The sequence below is a fragment of the Pezoporus flaviventris genome, unplaced genomic scaffold (assembly GCF_033815535.1).
Source record: "Pezoporus flaviventris isolate CSIRO_AGI_PZ_B2104156 unplaced genomic scaffold, CSIRO_AGI_Pfla_v1 ptg000100l, whole genome shotgun sequence".
In the NCBI taxonomy this organism is placed as follows: domain Eukaryota; kingdom Metazoa; phylum Chordata; class Aves; order Psittaciformes; family Psittacidae; genus Pezoporus; species Pezoporus flaviventris.
Window position 1 is genome coordinate 1,984,991 of NW_026892648.1, and position 16,523 is coordinate 2,001,513.

The 16,523-nt window shown below is 48.8% G+C and overlaps 1 protein-coding gene across 1 annotated transcript; it reads right to left on the bottom strand.

Moving 5' to 3' along the window:
• Positions 1-1,314: 1,314 nt before the first annotated feature.
• On the bottom strand, positions 1,315-15,425 carry LOC133281546 (aquaporin-7-like). Its single transcript, XM_061477240.1, has 7 exons — positions 15,169-15,425; positions 10,972-11,098; positions 7,315-7,441; positions 5,211-5,348; positions 4,391-4,509; positions 2,529-2,746; positions 1,315-1,658 (listed from the first exon to the last, which is right to left on the bottom strand). Exons 2-7 carry the CDS (start codon positions 11,059-11,061, stop codon positions 1,499-1,501), a joined length of 852 nt encoding a protein of 283 aa, XP_061333224.1. The 5' UTR covers positions 11,062-11,098; positions 15,169-15,425; the 3' UTR covers positions 1,315-1,498.
• Between the last annotated feature and the right edge of the window lie 1,098 nt (positions 15,426-16,523).

The following is a 16,523-nucleotide window of genomic DNA, read 5'->3' on the forward strand; positions in this document are numbered from 1 at the left end:
CCACCCCCAGGTGAGAGGAAATCTTCTAATGCTCCTCAGCCCTCTGAAGCTGACATGCATCTTGTGCCAGGTAAAGATCTGTTGTAGCTGCTCTACTAACATAAGGTCAGCTCAAAAAGAAAGCAGAGATGACAGTACCTATCACCCCACCCCACACCACATTAGTGGTCCTTTTAATAGAATTATACAATACCAGGTTGGAAAGGACCTCAAGGATCATCTGGTCCAACCTATTATAGTCTATCTTATTATAGACCTGTCTGGTCCTACTATATTAGTAGCGAGATGTGAATGATCATTAAAGCCAGTAAATGCTGTTTTCTGGAATTCTGTGCAGTAGTGATGTTCTGTCACTTCCTACTTATGGAGATCCCCATATTTTGTGTTCATGGCACCCCAGGACTGCAGTCATGTGCTTGACATATATACCATACTTGCTTAAGCATTGCCTAGGAAAGTTAAGACTCCTGTTACCCCACTGGTGACAGTAAGCTTCTGATACTATTTAACTTTTATTCTGATACCTCAGTCGTGGAAGGCTCTTGCAGGTCCACTTCCTTATTCAGATGGAGGTGGCAGAATTCCTTCAGGAACAGGGCAGCCTCTTCCCACATTTCTTATGCATTCACAGTGGGGAAAAGGGCTTCAATTCTGGTTTTTGTTTAATTGAGCATTTGAGTCTCAATCCTTTTATGGTGGTAGTTAAAACTCCAGCCTATTGGTAGCACACATAATTCCATGACACCAACATGTTCCAGTAGAGTGGTGCCAGAAATCAGGAAACTTTGTGGTTTAGTTTACTGATTTTTTGGTGCTTCCTGAATGTTCAGATCAAAAAGGAAAAACCAAAAACAAGCAAAAAAAAATCAAGTTCAGGTCTGTATTTCAGACTATCCTTGCTCTTTGTGCTCTGCCAAAACAGGTGTTTGTTAGGGTTTATCAAATAGAAGCAAGCTTAAGTCCCTGATCCATCAGTATTTACTTCTTACCAAAGAATATTCCAGATGAAAATTTCTTTAAGTTAATTAAGCTTTTTCTGCTGATTTTATATAATGTATTTTGATCTAGTGGAAAGTGTCCCTGCCTATGGCCGGGGGTTGAAACTAGATGATCTTTAAGGTCCCTTCCAACCCAAACCATTCTATGATTCTATGAATGCATAGGTATCTGGAGTCTTGCAGCTCTGCTTTGCTTTTCTCCAGAATGTGATGATTTTATCTTTGGTAGATGTTTACACAGGGAGACTGAATAATTCCCTCAGGTCACAGACAGGTCTAGCCCTGCCCAGGTCTGCCCAGTGTATTAGAGACCCAGTTTGTCTGCTCAGGCAGAGTTTATTGAAGACCAGTCCCACATTTCTCCACCAGCAGGGTAAAGAACTGGTGTACTCCTGCAGCATTATTGCACATGCCCTTACCCACTTGTTTACCCTTTGACTGTCAGTCCGTACGTCCACATAGGCTTTGATGTCAAGTCCTTTCCTTGGAGCACGTGGCCATCACAGTGTAGAAACCTCCACTGCTCTCTGTCCTTTCTCATTCCCACATCCCGTGACAGGTGGGTTGTGAAAATCAATGAAGATTTTGTGGATGAAAACACCAGTCAGGCTTCCCAGAATTGGTGCTGTGACTGGGACCCACCACCAGTGGTGTCCAGCCCTAAAATGAAACAGAGGAGAGGCAGCCAGTGAGCCACATTGGAACCACTGCCCTGCCACTGAAGGGCTGCAAGGGCAGGAGTGAGCTGTGTGAGAAGGGGTGTCTAGTCACACTTCACATACTGGGCCCTACAGCTGGCTTAGACACATTCCCTACCCACCAGCATAACTGCTGGAGGGAGGGTCATTTTCCCCATCAACCTCAGAAGGTGTTGCTGCACTGTCTGCAGGTTTCTTGCTGTCCTACCTACAGAAATGGTCTGTGTGATCCTGATGAGCATGACTATCAGACAGAGAGACACACACACCTCTTTTCACTCCCCATTTCTGTTAACATCGGCACCTCCTTTACCAAGCTCTCACTTATTTTCTGGAAATTTAATTAAACTAATGGCCAGGAGAGTCTGCTAATGCCCTCAACCATGGGAAAAGCCATAGCATGGCACCATTGCTAAGCAGGGGAAGGCAGGGTTTCATCTCCAGATTCAGACATCTAAATTTAAGAGAGCTATTCAGTAATCCACCTATAAGTACCTGCTTTCATGTGAGCTGAATCAGTCTTTGGCTTTCCATTCACTGTGATATAACCACCTAGACCTCCAGCTAAGAGGTGGCCAGTTTGCTGCCCAAATTGAGGTGTCCAAATTTCAAGATGAATCCCATGCTGGAGAATTAGTGTGCCCCAATTTTTGTGCTCATAATGCACCAGCCTCCTCTATGCACAACTTTTGCTGTCTGAGAATGTAGGATGCGCTCTGCACTGATACCATCATCACTTGACCCAGAGAAAAAGTCTTTGTGGCTATTCTATCTTGTGTTTATCTGCTCTCATTGCAAGCTGAGCAGTGTAAAAGCAAAGAGGGTCACTCACGTGAAGACATCGGTTCCCCAGCCAGCAATTGCCGTGAAGATCCTGGGGGGCAGGTCTCGGGAGGGGTTTATGGCATAACCTGTGTTCATCCCCATCCCCATGCCAATGCCCAGGACAAGGATACCCGTGAGCAGGGCCTCTGTGCCTCTCAGGGCCCTGTTGTTTTTCTCGTCGTGGATGATCAGAATGCCCAGGTGAAGCATCACTGTTGCTAGAAACTGCAGGAGCACAAAAGGGACAGCAGGTCAGGAGGGAGAAGGGGGAATGCAGGAACATCCTCAGCAGAGAGGAAGAGACTTCACAGATTGGAAGAGCAGGTAATATTCATGCTCTGATCAAGGCAGGGAGGACCTTGTTCTTATTCCCACCTCACAGGTGGATGGAAGAAAATTCTGGACTGATTTCCCAGCAGCAATAACTCCATGTCATCACCAGAAATGCCCTAGGACTGATAGAAACTTCTCAGCACTGTCCTCTCCCTCCACCTTTCAAGTTAGAGACATATGTTATTGTAAGTACATTTCATCTGACAGAGGCAGACCCGTAACAGACTGCTAAGAAGACAAATCTGTTCCTCCCTAGAGGGAGTGATGTTTTATATAGCCTGTTGCATCAGCCTTTTCAGGACTAAAAGCAGATACTAGATTCTCCTCTGGGACACTGAATCTCCCTTTTGTGACAGTACATAGCGAGAAGTTGTAGATCTGTGATGCCCAAGATGTCAGGAACTGTTGTTTGAATGCAGGTGATTCCTGTCTTTTTCTGCTTCAGAACGTGCAGCTGGAGAGCCTGGGACTGCTTGCAGAGTTGCCAGCAAAAGTAGAAACTCTGCAGCTCTTGGCAATACGCTGTCACTGTCATTTGCTTTCTTGTGTAGCAAGGACCCTGCATGCTCTATGGGAGGCTGAGTCATCAGGTCCCCACCTGTAGGCTATCCAACTCTCACTGCCATCCTCATCATACCCAGGGAAGAATTTTGTCAGAGACAAGCACAGGCTTCCTTAGATTTGAATTGGGACTGAATCTTCCTTCTCCAGTGCTCCAGTGCTCCATGTCCACTGAAGCATCCCCTTCCTATTTCTGGGCATCTGGACATTGTGTTGTGCCCTGGGAATCAACTGTACGTGGTCTGAATTGGACTGTTCAAACCCCAGAGAACAATCCAGACAGCCTGTGGTCTGAAGGGGGCCTACAAGGTTGCTGGAGAGGGACTCTTTGTCAGGGACTATAGTGATAGGGCAAGGGGTGATGGGTTTAAACTAAAACAGGGGAAGTTCATTGTTGTGAGGGTGGTGAGGCACTGGAATGGGTTGCCCAAAGAAGTGGTAAATGCTCCACCCCCTGCAGTGTTCAAGGCCAGGTTGGGCAGAGCCTTGGGCAACATAGCCTAGTGTGAGACATCCCTGCCCAGGGCAGGGGGTTGGAACTTTATGATCTTAAGGTCCTGTGCAACCATAGCCATTCTGTGATTCTATGTGAAGGCAGCCCTGGGTGCTCTGTACTGGTGAGGGGCAGCGGGCAGAGCTGCCCAGGAGAACAGGGCATGTGTAGGATCCAGAAAGGGGAAGAACAGTTCAGAGAATTGCACAGAGCCTGAAGGAGATGCTTCCTCATACAGCTCAGCTTCCCATTGCCTGGGCTGCATGCAGGAAAGGTGTTTGGAGGGCACTGTGACCAAGCCTGCAGGCATTACCTTTTAGGCTTGCTCAGCCACCAAGATGCCTTTCATCCTACCTGTCAGGCACCTGCTCTGAATGGTGGGCTCCTTGGAGAAGAGGTTGTGATTGTCTCTGCACACTCTCTCTGGCACTCACAGTGTTACCACCTGCCTTGCCCAGCACATCCCAGCAGTCCCCACTGACCTCTGTGAAGAAACTCCCAGGCAAGGACATATAGGGAGCAGGGTAAGTGGAGAAGATGGACGCTGTGGCAGTTGGTCCTGTCACTGTGAAGTTCCCCTTGGAGTAGTCGTACAGAGCATCTTAAGGAGAAATGGGAGTTAGAGGAGTTAGCAGAATTCATCACGGCACATACGTGAGTCCATGCATTGCAGCCAGCATGGACACCAAGAGGAACAGAGGCAATGGGAGATACAGTGGAGGTGACACCCCAAGCAGGGCATGATCTCACTGACACCTGTCACCTGCAGCCTTTGGTCTGCAATTGCTTCCTTAAACCTACCGGCTCCATGCCCCTGCGCTGGGAGCCTGAGGTAGGCTGGATGCTCTGGATGCACTGGATGCCTCCATCCCCTGCCTTTTAGAGGATGGGGCATGCTGGAGCCAGTGAGTGGTGTGTCTCTCACAACTCAAAACCACAGATGTCTGCTGTACTGTTATACACGGACCAGCAGAGTCCCCCAGAGCTCCATCTGTGCCTAATACATGGTAGTTCCATTTAACTTCAGCCCTTGCAGACTCTTGGAAACAAAATGCAGCTCCTGGCCTTGAGCTGAGGACAGGTTTTGGTACTGGGAATACCGTGAGCAAAAAGCAGCTGTGCTCTCCAAGAACTTCTCATCCTTCCCACAGATATCTGGGCCCTGCTCTGGCCTGGAGCTGTGAAGGTCTGTCCCACATGCCAGGAGCAGACCCTTCTCACTCAGACATCATGCTGGGTACTGCAAAAGGAAGACTGAAATGGTGCCCACAGCAAAGCCTGAGATAAAACACACAACCGTACCATAGTAGATGCCAAAGACAGTGGCTGCTGCTGTAAAGGAGCCCAGAAACTGGCCGATCACATAAACTGGGAGCTTTATCCAAGGCAGGTTTCCTAGAATGCAGTGTGTGATGGTGATAGCAGCATTCAGATGAGCTCCTGCAAAGTCACAGCAAAAGAAACTGGCTTCAACCCTGATGCAGCCGTTTTGGAGCATGTCCCACAACCCCACAGCAAGTACTCAGATGTTGATCCAGGACACCAAGACTGTCAGGGCAGGGTCCCTCAAAACTGACCTGTTTTCCCTGGGCAACTGAATGATGCAGGACGGAGAGCTATTAGCTTTAGTCTTCTAAAAGCTCTGTAGACCACAGGCTGCTTTCAGAGTGGCTCATCTCACCTCAGAGACACCTCTCTATATAGGTTTCACCCTATTCAGCTTAAGGGGAGCCCAAAACTTAGACTCATCACCCATCTTTTATACAGCTGCAGGTAGATAAGGTAAATCTTATTCCAGACAATTGCAAGAGAGGGCCTCATCCTGGCAAAGCTGAGCACTCCAGCTGATGGGAGCTGGAGGGACTCAGGTTAGCTGTTAGATATCACTGCATTGAGAAGAGGGTTACAAAGATAGTCAACCCTGCCCAGACCATGGTTGCTGCCACTAATGTGAAGCAGACCCTGTCCTTCCCTTGCAGAGTTTGTAATCTTTGACTGTATTTCTTTACATCCCAGTTTAGAGAGGACACTTTCTACGGAGCAGGTTGGTATTCAGTGGTGCCCTCAGTGCAAGCTACATTTGTTCTCTGGGCCTCATCTCTCCATGAGTCCAAAGGAAGTATTTGCTTTTCCTACCTGGTAGGTGTAAACTCTGTGGGTCAATAGATGTTCCAGTCTTAGTGGCCATCTCCAACTCTAGACTCAGAAAGGGGTAACATCCAGACACACAGCACCTCATCAGAGTGAAGTAAAAGTGCATGTACTGCCACCACTGACATGGGGGAGGTCCCTTTTTCTTTGATCCTTTGCCAGCATGACCAGCTATTTCAGAGATCACAAGAAGCATCTGGTGACATAAATGATGCCATATTACAGTGACAGGAAGCCCTGAAGCTGGCTTTGGAACCAGACTTGCTGGCTGATCCGAGACCCTTTCTTCCACCTCCAATCCTTCCATTTCAAATGTCAGCTGGAACTGTAGGGACCTGCTTTCCTCAGTCCCCTTTCCCCAGGATGTCACCACCTGCTCCAAAAGGACAGGGAGACCATGGGCTGACTGCTTGCATGGACAAATTCTCTCCACCAAGCCCCAGCCTTGGACATCTGTCTGCTCCAACAGTTCAAGAGCAAGGACTTGCTTTAATCATCTGGCCTCTAGAGCCTTTAATCTCTTCTCTTGGTGCAAATAAATGCAGAAATTCCACAAGGCAAAGGTAATGCTCTTGTCATGTGAGAGATACCACCCCATGGCCCCAAAACACCACCTCCTGAGCTCTTGAAGGGTGTGTGCACGTGGATGTGTATGATAAGGACAAAATTTGCATGCCATTCCTTGTTGCAACATCAGCAGTAAGCTCTCCTTTGCAATAAATTATTTACTTCCCCATGGGTCACACCGCCAGCGTGCTTTCAGACCTCCTTGTCTCCTTGGGCTGTGATGTTATATCCCAATATGACTAACGGGGGCACTGCTGAAACCAGGCTCTGCTGACTACAGCAGGAGGGAATGGCTGAACACCCACCACTGTCCCTGTCCTACTTGCCCTGGTCTCATCATCTCAGGACACAGGTTTGGGGACAGCATTCTGTAGCTATGCTGTGCCTGCCTTGTTCCCTGCTTCTAACCTTGCTGCACCACTGGGACACCTTGGCTTGAGCTTGGACCTGTCTCCCCACTGCGGACTTGGCTGTGATCACTGGGTCGTGAGGCTGACCCTGGTTATGGTCACCAGACTTGCTCTGCTCTTCTTGCTTGGGGACCCTAGGACTGACCTTCCTTCAGGTGAGGGCACTGTGTCAACTTGCCATGCCATCACCCACCCTTCCACTTCCCACTCCTGCTGCCCCCGACGCATGTGGCCTTTATGGGACACAGAGATGTCCCAAGCTCGAGTGTCCTGCTCACCAGAGATTCCTCCAGCTGCATGGATGCCCAAGGTAACACCAATGCCAAATGCCAAATTGATGTTCAGATACTGCCCGAAGTTTTGTCTCCCTAATACCACTTGTGCCACAGAAGACAAGCCAAAGACCTAGAGCATGGAAAAAGAAAGAGGGAAAGGAGTGTTAAAAGTACCTTCATTGCTGTGGTGGACTGAGCTTCTTTGCTACTTTTTTCTGCAATTTTAATAAACTCAAGACAGGAAGACTCTAAGGTGCCCATTGTCAGGAGATGAAGAATGCACCTCCCCTGCACAGACTGAAGCAGTAGATGGGTTATTCCTCACTGGTGCCCATCACACTGAAACAGGCACTCTAGTCATCATTGGCTATGGGGAGACAAACCCCAAACCCACACATCGAGATCCAGGGCTCAAAAGGGGTCACTCACACAGCCACGGTATTGCGCCTGTGCCTGAAACCAGGGACATGAGCCAGGGGAGCATCACCATTGACCCTCAGGAGACAGTACCCATGATGGGTGGAAGGACAGTGGGCAAATTCTTTTTGTCTTTCTTTCCCTGGTGTGCAATTTGTTCACTAAGAACGTGGTTTGGGTAGCACACAGCTATTCGCCAAACCCAACTCTAATTTTGTAACTTACCCCAGCAAAAAAAACAAGGAAGGAAATTCCGTTTTGACTTTTCCTTTCAATGCATACACATTCAGTTTGAAAACAGACAAAGTTTCAATATTTTTTTTAGTGACTAAAGGAGAACCAGGAAAAAAAAATAAGCAGCAAAGTAAACACTTTCCAGCAGGAAAAGGCATATTCAAGAAATTGCTCTGGCCTGAAATTAAATTCTATTTCACTTTTTAAATGTGGTCAGAGGGTGGAAAAATCAGTTCTTTGCACAGCTCTTACACTGAAATCCGGAGAAGGACAAAGATTCTCTTGAGGTCTCTGCCTCACAAACCACTTGGCAATTGAAGAATGTATCCTGCTTCTTGGACTACACTCCTGTTTATCCAGGGTGGCATGTCCCTCCGAGACAAAAATGTCAACATGTTCTCCAGCACCTAAACTTGTGCTCTGTCCGTTCTGACTGTGGTCTTTCCTGTCTACTCTGCCTGGATCCAGAGTTCATCTCATACATCCACTCTCCCTCTTCCCTTTCAGACATCACCCCTGTTCCCCAGAGACACTATTCTTAATTCTCTCGTATACACAGAGCCCACTCTCTGTGTGAGCCTCTGTCAGTCTGCCTCAGCAAAAAGCACCAAAGCCCAAAAAAAACACTGTTTGGGATCTGCAAAACCCTTACAAAAACTCTGCCTTTCCAAAGCCACATCCAAGAGAAGCCAAATGCATAATGCATTTGTAGGTTTTGTAGGACAGCACAGAGGTGCAGAGAGAGGGGCTTGGGGCAGGAGACATGGATGAATACCAGTATCCTGAAATAAGTGTATTTCAGCACAGATCCAAGCCTCTGATCTCTTTCTCTGTTCTCACATTTCCAAAATACCCTGTTTATTTCCCTATCTCCCTACTTCTGCTGCTGTTTACTGCTGCCTGGCTCCCTCCTTTGTGATCACTGCCTGTCCATTAAAGTAAGAAGCCTGGGCTGGGCACTGTTCTCCAAATAGCACACATCCAGGCATCATGGAGATGCATCCAGCACATTCCTGGCTGCCCTGAGGGCCCTGGGACTGCTGGATGCTACACCTGAATGCTGGATGCTATTTGTTGCCAGCCCATGATAGGGGTCCATGTGAAGTGTTCCTCCTCCTACTTTATTCCCTTGCAGGGATCAGTGAACAAGGCTACAAAATCTGCCTTTGGTTGTCAAGAGTACAGGGGAAAGACTCCTCCTCATGCTTCTTTCTCGAGACAGCTCAAGCAGGACACCTCTGAACTAGTTCCTTATCACCTGGAACTTCCACCACCAAAAAGCAAAAGGGGATGGAAAGGAAAATGATTTGCTCAGCTTCTCCTGAGAAGCCACAGACATCTGTGCTCTGACTTCCAATGGGTGCAAAGCTACCTGTGTAGTAGGGCTGAACTTCAAGCAGCTGGATGTGCAATGACGTGATAAAATGCAAGCATCCTTTGCATGTGCAGTCGTTGCCCGTGAAAACAAGCACCTTTAACTGTCAGCAGTGTCAGAAGGTCCCCATGGTCACAGAAACCTTATCTTCCACCTGTGCAAATCTCCCAAGTACAAGTTTTTGGGGCTATCCCCAGCCCTTTCTTGCTGCCTCTGTCCAGTCCTAAGTGTCTCAGCCCAGGCTAAGCCCAGGTATAGTAAATTAGCACAGACAGCTTCTGGAGCTTTTCAGAGGGAGGATACCATCTGTATGTGTTGGTCCAACACATGAAGGCTCTGGTCATGGTGGGCACTGAGCCTCAGCCAGGGGTCAATTCTGACTGCAAAGCTTTCCTCACCTACTCCCCAAACACCTACAAAGCAGCTCAAGAGCTCGAAACCATGTCTCTTTCTCTGCATGAAATAGATCCTTCAGGCAAGGGATGGGTTTCTGTATGATATGGATAAACACTATCCATCTGCCACATACGAAAACCAAAAGTGAAATCCTAGCATGCTTTAAAGCTGGTAATTACAGCTGTAAAGCATGCTGTAATGATGGGTTGTGGCTCCAGAGAGTATCACAGGTATTCATTACCTTGGCAACCCCAAGAGGAAGGCAGATGAATGCTGCTCTCATTTCACAGAGGCTGTCAGTCGTAGAGGAGTTGGGGTCTGCTCCCCAGACCTGTGCAGGACCCCCCAACCACACCATCGCCTATGGCACAGCAGGTAGAAAAGCCTCAGTTCACTGCATGGGATCTCTCAGGGGGCTGGCACAAGCATTGTGTTGCCCCATCTGACCAGGCTCTGCTCTTTGGTCTCATTCCCAAACTTTCCCTCCTTTTATTCAGAGAACTGTTTTCAGAGAACTGAAGCAATGGAGTGGCCAGAGAAGGGCAACAGAGCTGGTGAAGGGTCTGGAGCACAAGTGTGATGGGGAACGGCTGAGGGACCTGAGGGGGTTTGGTGTGGAGAAGAGAAGGCTCAGGGGGGACCTTATCACTATCTACAACTGCCTGAAAGGAGGATGGACTGAGGTGGGGTTCTTCTCTTCTCCCAGGTAACAAGTGGTAGGATAACAGGAAATGGCCTCAAGCTGTGCCAGGGGAGGTTTGGACTGGATATTAAGGAAAATTTCTTCTCTGAAAGGGTTGTCAAGCATTGGAGCAGGCTGCCCAGGGCAGTGTTGGAATCACCATCCCATTTAAAAGATGTGCAGATGCCCTTGGTGATACGGTTTAGTGGTAGTCTTGGTAGTGCTGAGTTAATAGTTGGGCTCAATGATCTTAAAGGTCTTTTCCAATCTATTTCCAAGCAATTCTATGTTTCTATCCCCAGTTACTTCACAGACTCCCAGTGACAACCTCCCAGGCTCCACACTGCTTTCTTCCTCCATAAGGTTTAGGCACATCTTCCTGGTAGGAAGCTGCACCCCACCAGAGCAGAAGGTGAGCATTAGCAACCAGAGGCTGAGCAACCCTGAAGATGTGATAGGACACCAGTGACTTTACAGCTGCTAAAGGCTTACTCTCTCACCCTCCCTGCACACACACATGCATGCACGTGCATATCTGGGCCCGTTCTTTCCTTACCATGAGGATGTACATCCCCAGCGCTTCTGCCAGCATCTCCCTGATGGTGACACTTCGAATCGTGAGCGCCTTCTGAATCTTCTCCATCATCTTGCTCTCTGGCTCCAGCCTGCAGCCACAGCAGCTCCTGTTGTGACAGTACACTTACTGCTCTGAGCCAAGTACCCTTTGAAACTTGGCACCCTCCCTTCACCCCCAGACACCTTCGTTCATTTAGTTAACGATGAACAAGCCAATAAACAAGCAGATAGCTTCAAAGTCTTCCCACACACAAATGCCATCCTTCTAAATCTATATGGTGAGGATGCAGTACTTCTGCTACCAGGCTTTGCAAACACTGGGCCCCTGCCCAGGAGCAGCCTATCTCCAGGGCAGCGGAGCTGTAAATAGCCTTGGTGTGTTCCTAAAGCCTGTCTTTCTCTGTAGCCTTTCCCACAGGTACTGAGCAGGAATTTTGGCTGTGCTCTGCATTGTAACCCCCTGGCTGGTGGTTTGGTACCATTTTTTGTTATAACAGGTGAGATTAGGAGAATTTGCTTGTGCTTTGCAGGACATTTGGATGCCCAGCCTTCGGAAAGGATGCTCTCCCTGGAGCTGATGTGCACCACTATCCGCAGTTGGGAAGAGCATAATGCCTTGAGTGTTGCTCCAGGTTGAGTATTTTGCTAAATGTACCTGTGTCCAGTCACACTAGTGCAGAGCCTCCCTGCTGCCCACCCCGGTCTGTCCTTTCATCTGGGGCAAGGAAACACCCTTCTTGGCAATTGTCCCAGCGACCTTCAATTACCTCTGTCTGCCAGAGCAGAGCCCTCATTGCCCTGATTAATCCTCCATCTCCCGATTCCCTCTGCTTATCTCCCTGCTCACCATGTGCTCTTACCCCTCCACTGTGAAGAGGTTTTAATACCTTTGCTTAATCACTGAAAAGTTAAACCCATGAACACTCAAGACCTCTTCCTGCAAGCCTTGTCTGGTTCCTTGCTGCTTTTATTCACCTTCCTCTCAACCCACTGCAGCTTCTCAGTGTGGCCCTGGAGAGGACACGATGCACAGCTCTGGAGGAGTTACAAGCAGCTTCCCCGATGGGAATGCAGTGCTCTGCTCCTTCTGCCCCTGGGGTAGTCTCCCTCTGCATTAACACATTGCAAATGTTCATGAACTTTCCTTCCCCCCACAGGACACTGAGCAGATGTATGGAAGAACCTGGGAAGCTGATTCTCCTCTCCACCCCATAGAGTCATACAATCATAGAATGGTTTGGGTTGCAAAGGACCTTGAGATTATCCAGTTCCAACCCCCTGCCATGGGCAGGGACACCTCACACTAAACCATGTCTCCCAAGGCTCTGTCTGACCTGGCCTTGAACACCGCCAGGGATGGAGCATTCACAGCTTCCCTGGGCAACCCATTCCAGTGCCTCACCACCCTCACAGTAAAGAACTTCTTCCTTATATCCAATCTAAACTTCCCCTGTTTAAGTTTAAACCCATTACCCCTTGTCCTATTGCTGTAGTCCCTGATGAAGAGTCCCTCTCCAGCATCCTTGTAGGCCCCTTTCAGATAGATGACTGTCTATTTTATGGCAGGGGAGGGTTTTATGGACTGGGGTAAGCCCTCTTCCAATGACAGATCAGCTATTGACCTAAATGAACACTAGGCTAAACATGCAGTAATTTACTCAGTCTGTCTCTCCCACTAAGGTCCATTTAATCATGACGGGTGATAATCTCGCCTTCTAAAGGGTGTTCCTACAGCATGTTTCTAGGTGGGAAGGGTTTTCTGTGCTATGAGTCCATGAGCATGCTGTGGCACAGAAAAAGTGTCCAATGAATCTTTCCAGGTCTTTTCTTTCTCTGCCATATTAGTGTTTATTGGTTGGTTATTACAGAAACATGGTCCCTGGAGAACCAGACCGGGGTGGTGACAAGAGCCTCAAGTTTCTTCTGCACGTGGTAATTTCCAGCTGACATGTAAAGCTCTGGTCCTGGCATCAGCTCGTATTGGAGATCTCACAGCCTTCCTCACATGGATGAGGTGTGAGTGGGTCAATATTCCCCACAGCTGGACCTACAACTTTGTTTCTCACTCCTAGATCTCAGGGAGCCTTACAAGTGGATTCCTCCCTTGTGGGCACACAAGCTGCTGTGTTTCTAAAACGTTTTGTCTCCTGCATTCAAACATTAACTATAGGCATGTCCATATTCTCATTTGGGTTGATAAATGGAAACAGCTCCCATGGACTTGCAGTTTTCTCAGGGAAAAAGGCAATCCCAGTTTGCAATAGAAACCTTTGGTTTGGTTATAGTATTTGCAGCATAATCCCCAATATTACCACTAATTTCCCTGAAACTCCAGCATGCTTCTAGGATGGCATAATGGATACGTCTCTTGCCACCGCTTGTTCTTTTACACAGATCATTCCACAAGGTGGCACTGAGACACTGATTTCTCTCTGAAAAGTGTTCAGAAGAGTTCCTCTGTTGGCTGCTTAAAGTGAGTACACACACTAGTTTTAGGGTTCCTCTGGGCGTTTTTAGACATCAAGCGATCTGCCGCTGTTCAAGACGTTGAACAACAACACCACCTTTGTTTCTATAGGTCCTGTAGGGCAGCACACCTCCAGCCTGGCAGCACACACAACAGAAGTGTGTAAGCCTGCGCCTGTCACCCTCCTCTTTATAATTGGCAGAGAAAACTGCTCCTTGTAAAGTGGAGCAGCTCCAAAGGGCAGTTCATCCCCACCTGAAATAAGCATCTGAGGCCAGACCTATGAGTCACGCTGGATGCTGGCACTTTCCCTCCAGTGTCTGCAATGGGGTTGGAGCTCCAACGTGAACACCCGTGTGGAGGCATCTACTGCTGGGCGAGCTGAACTGCCCATCCTCCCTGCATCCAGAAGTGGTGATCCTGGAGCAAGGATCAAGATCCTGAGCACAACCAACCATGTGAGCCAGCCAAGGGCTGAAGCACAGATCTAACAGTTGCTCAACGTGACATGTTTGTACCTGCATGGTTTCATTTACCTGCAGGGCTGACCAGGATCTCTGGGTCACCAAATACAGTCCCCTATTAACATGGGCAGCCACACCACACCTTCCCTTTCATGACTCCATTCTAGGGATAAGTGCTTTTTATCTTAATTCCTCCTGCTGAAAGCCTGTTACCAGAACTTGCTGCTCTCAAAATTAGAGACTTTCTTCTAATTTTCAGCAGAATTCTCAAAGCCAGTGTTAGCCATAGCCAATTACTGTCATGAGTTAATGTTTCCTACAGGTGCTATCCCATTAAGTTTTCCTATGAGGTTTGGTAGAAGAGCATGAGTTGCTCGTGCTTAGCTCGTTCCACCTCCCGATGTTTACCTGGACTTGCTCACAGATTGAAACTTCACTCAACATTGACCCTGCAATTATTTTACCATGTTTTCCACTGCACATTAAGCAACCACCTGCTAAACCAAAGCCATTTTCTTCCCTACGGCAGGTGTGCCTTCAGCACCAGTAATAAATGCCTCTGGTTGGAGAAGAATATTTTGGCACAGTCAAGGTCCACTTACTGTGCTGGTGTTGATACCCATGGTAGTGAAGAGCTGGGGGAGCAACCCTGCAAAGGATGAGCACCCAGGGACTTCAGGGCAGTCGCGCTTCTGCAAGGAATAGCTTCTCTGACTCAACTGACTGTGCACACGTTTCGTCTGCACCCACAACCTCATTTATCTCTTAATTGTGCTGATCAGCAGCTGGAACATCACCACTCCATTAGCTTCAGCCCTGCTGGTGGATCATTAACTTCTTCCCAGAGGCTGAGAGGAACATGAGCAGACAGCACAGCAAAGGACCTCCTCACCATGGATGAGGACAGCTTGCTCCTCCATCAGGCCAAATGAATGTGGCACCAAGACAGCTCCAATCCCCTTTAGGAAACAAGGCCAGGTCAGAGAGACCAATACAGTGCTATGACCCTAGCTGTCTAAAACAGACTCCACTCGACATACCCTAGAGCACCTGCACCTTGTGGTCTCGCATTTAATGCTTATGGTCTATCTCCTTCTTTCCTATGGATGGTAGGCACAGAGTTAGTCACAGACACCCCACATGGCTTTGCTCCCCATACTGTTACCCAGCTCCCCATTCCCTGCACACCATCTCTCACCCAGCACACCATCACCCCTTGCCCTGAAGCCGGCCCAAGGTGCATCACCTGTATGTGTTCTTTTCCAGTGAATCTGGGGTAGCTTTCTCAGTGCCAGATGGAAGCAGGAACTGGTGGGACCAGCAAAGGGATGTGTAAGCAGCGATGGCAGGATCCTACTACCGCTTGCAGCCCTCTGCTTTCCTTCTCTGTGTAATGATGCCTCCCCCCGCCCCCCAAGACTGCTAAAGCTCACTCAGCTGAGGTAATCTTCGAGGTGATGGTGTCAGCAGGAGGGGAATTACATGGCTTTGATTGGTCATTATGGGGAGAGAAGCGCTGCCCAAGAAGGGGTACCCCCCTGGGCAGCTCTGGCTCCATTGCTGGGTAACACAGCCTGGGCTCCCTGGCTGGGACACATCCTCCTGTCCAGCCCTAATCTGCTTACCAAGCAGAATTGGTCTGTTTTATATGTGACAGGTTTTGAGGCACCCCAAAAGCTTTGGCATGGGCAAAGCCCTGAGGAGTCTCCTCTATGCGTGGATACAGAGCGCATAACAGAGAAACAGAGTCACAGGAGCACCTCAGGTCCCACAGGAAACTTGGTGCACCTGTGAGGTTTCCACTAAGGTGCTGCCAGCTCCTCACCTGCTGTCATACCCCGCTGCCTGCCCTGTGAGCATCTTGTTCTGACATGCTCCTACCATAGCCCTGTGTGTGGGAGCATCCCCTTTGCCCATCCTGGTGGGCTCCCCCAGACCCTGATAGAGAGCAGCAGGCTCTGTGTGTGTAAATACTCCCACCAAGCTTTGAGATGTCTTCTTAGGTCTGCTTTCAGTCCACAGATAAGGCAAAATCCAGGAAACCCACAGGGCTCACAAGACATCGTCACCCTGGAGATAAGGGGAGTCAGCCAGGCTTTGTCTTGGAGGAGTGTGAGCACCCATGCTCTGAAAGAAGAGATTAAAAGGGAAAAGCTGCAGGCTGGGTGGGAGACACTGCATGAGCTGGATGAGGCCCTGATGCTGCAGACCCTGGTAGAGTCAGTATGCTGATCTGCATGTTTCCCTACCTCTGACTGTACCCCAGAGACAGCACAGCATGGCTTTGTCCTCCCCTCAGAATGCAATGAATTAGCTCTTACTAAATGGTGCCACTCAGAAAACCTCTTGTGCTTCATCTCATGATGTTTCCTCTGCCTCATCCCTCCCCAGGGTGCTCCAGACCAGGACCCAATCTCTTTAAGGAGCCCCAAAAAGGTACAAGCTGTGTTAACTCGCCCGAAGAGCAAAACCAGGGCAGGGGCTGATGACAGGAACATAGCCATCCCTGTTTCCTCTGCACTGCTTGAGTGAGGCTGAGACAATGGTCAACACAGTCCTTTCACAGCCAGGAGTTGTTTAAGGGTGGGCTGCATCCATACA

Excerpts from the sequence above, each read along its gene's own strand:
- LOC133281546 (XM_061477240.1), bottom strand. The coding sequence starts at position 11,061 with ATGATGGAGAAGATTCAGAAGGCGCTCACGATTCGAAGTGTCACCATC. Across the intron at positions 5,349-7,314 it reads TGCAGCTGGAGGAATCTCTG|GAGCTCATCTGAATGCTGCT; the intron begins GTGAGCAGGACA and ends GTGACTTTGCAG. Across the intron at positions 2,747-4,390 it reads CTGGGAGTTTCTTCACAGAG|TTTCTAGCAACAGTGATGCT; the intron begins GTCAGTGGGGAC and ends GTGCTCCTGCAG.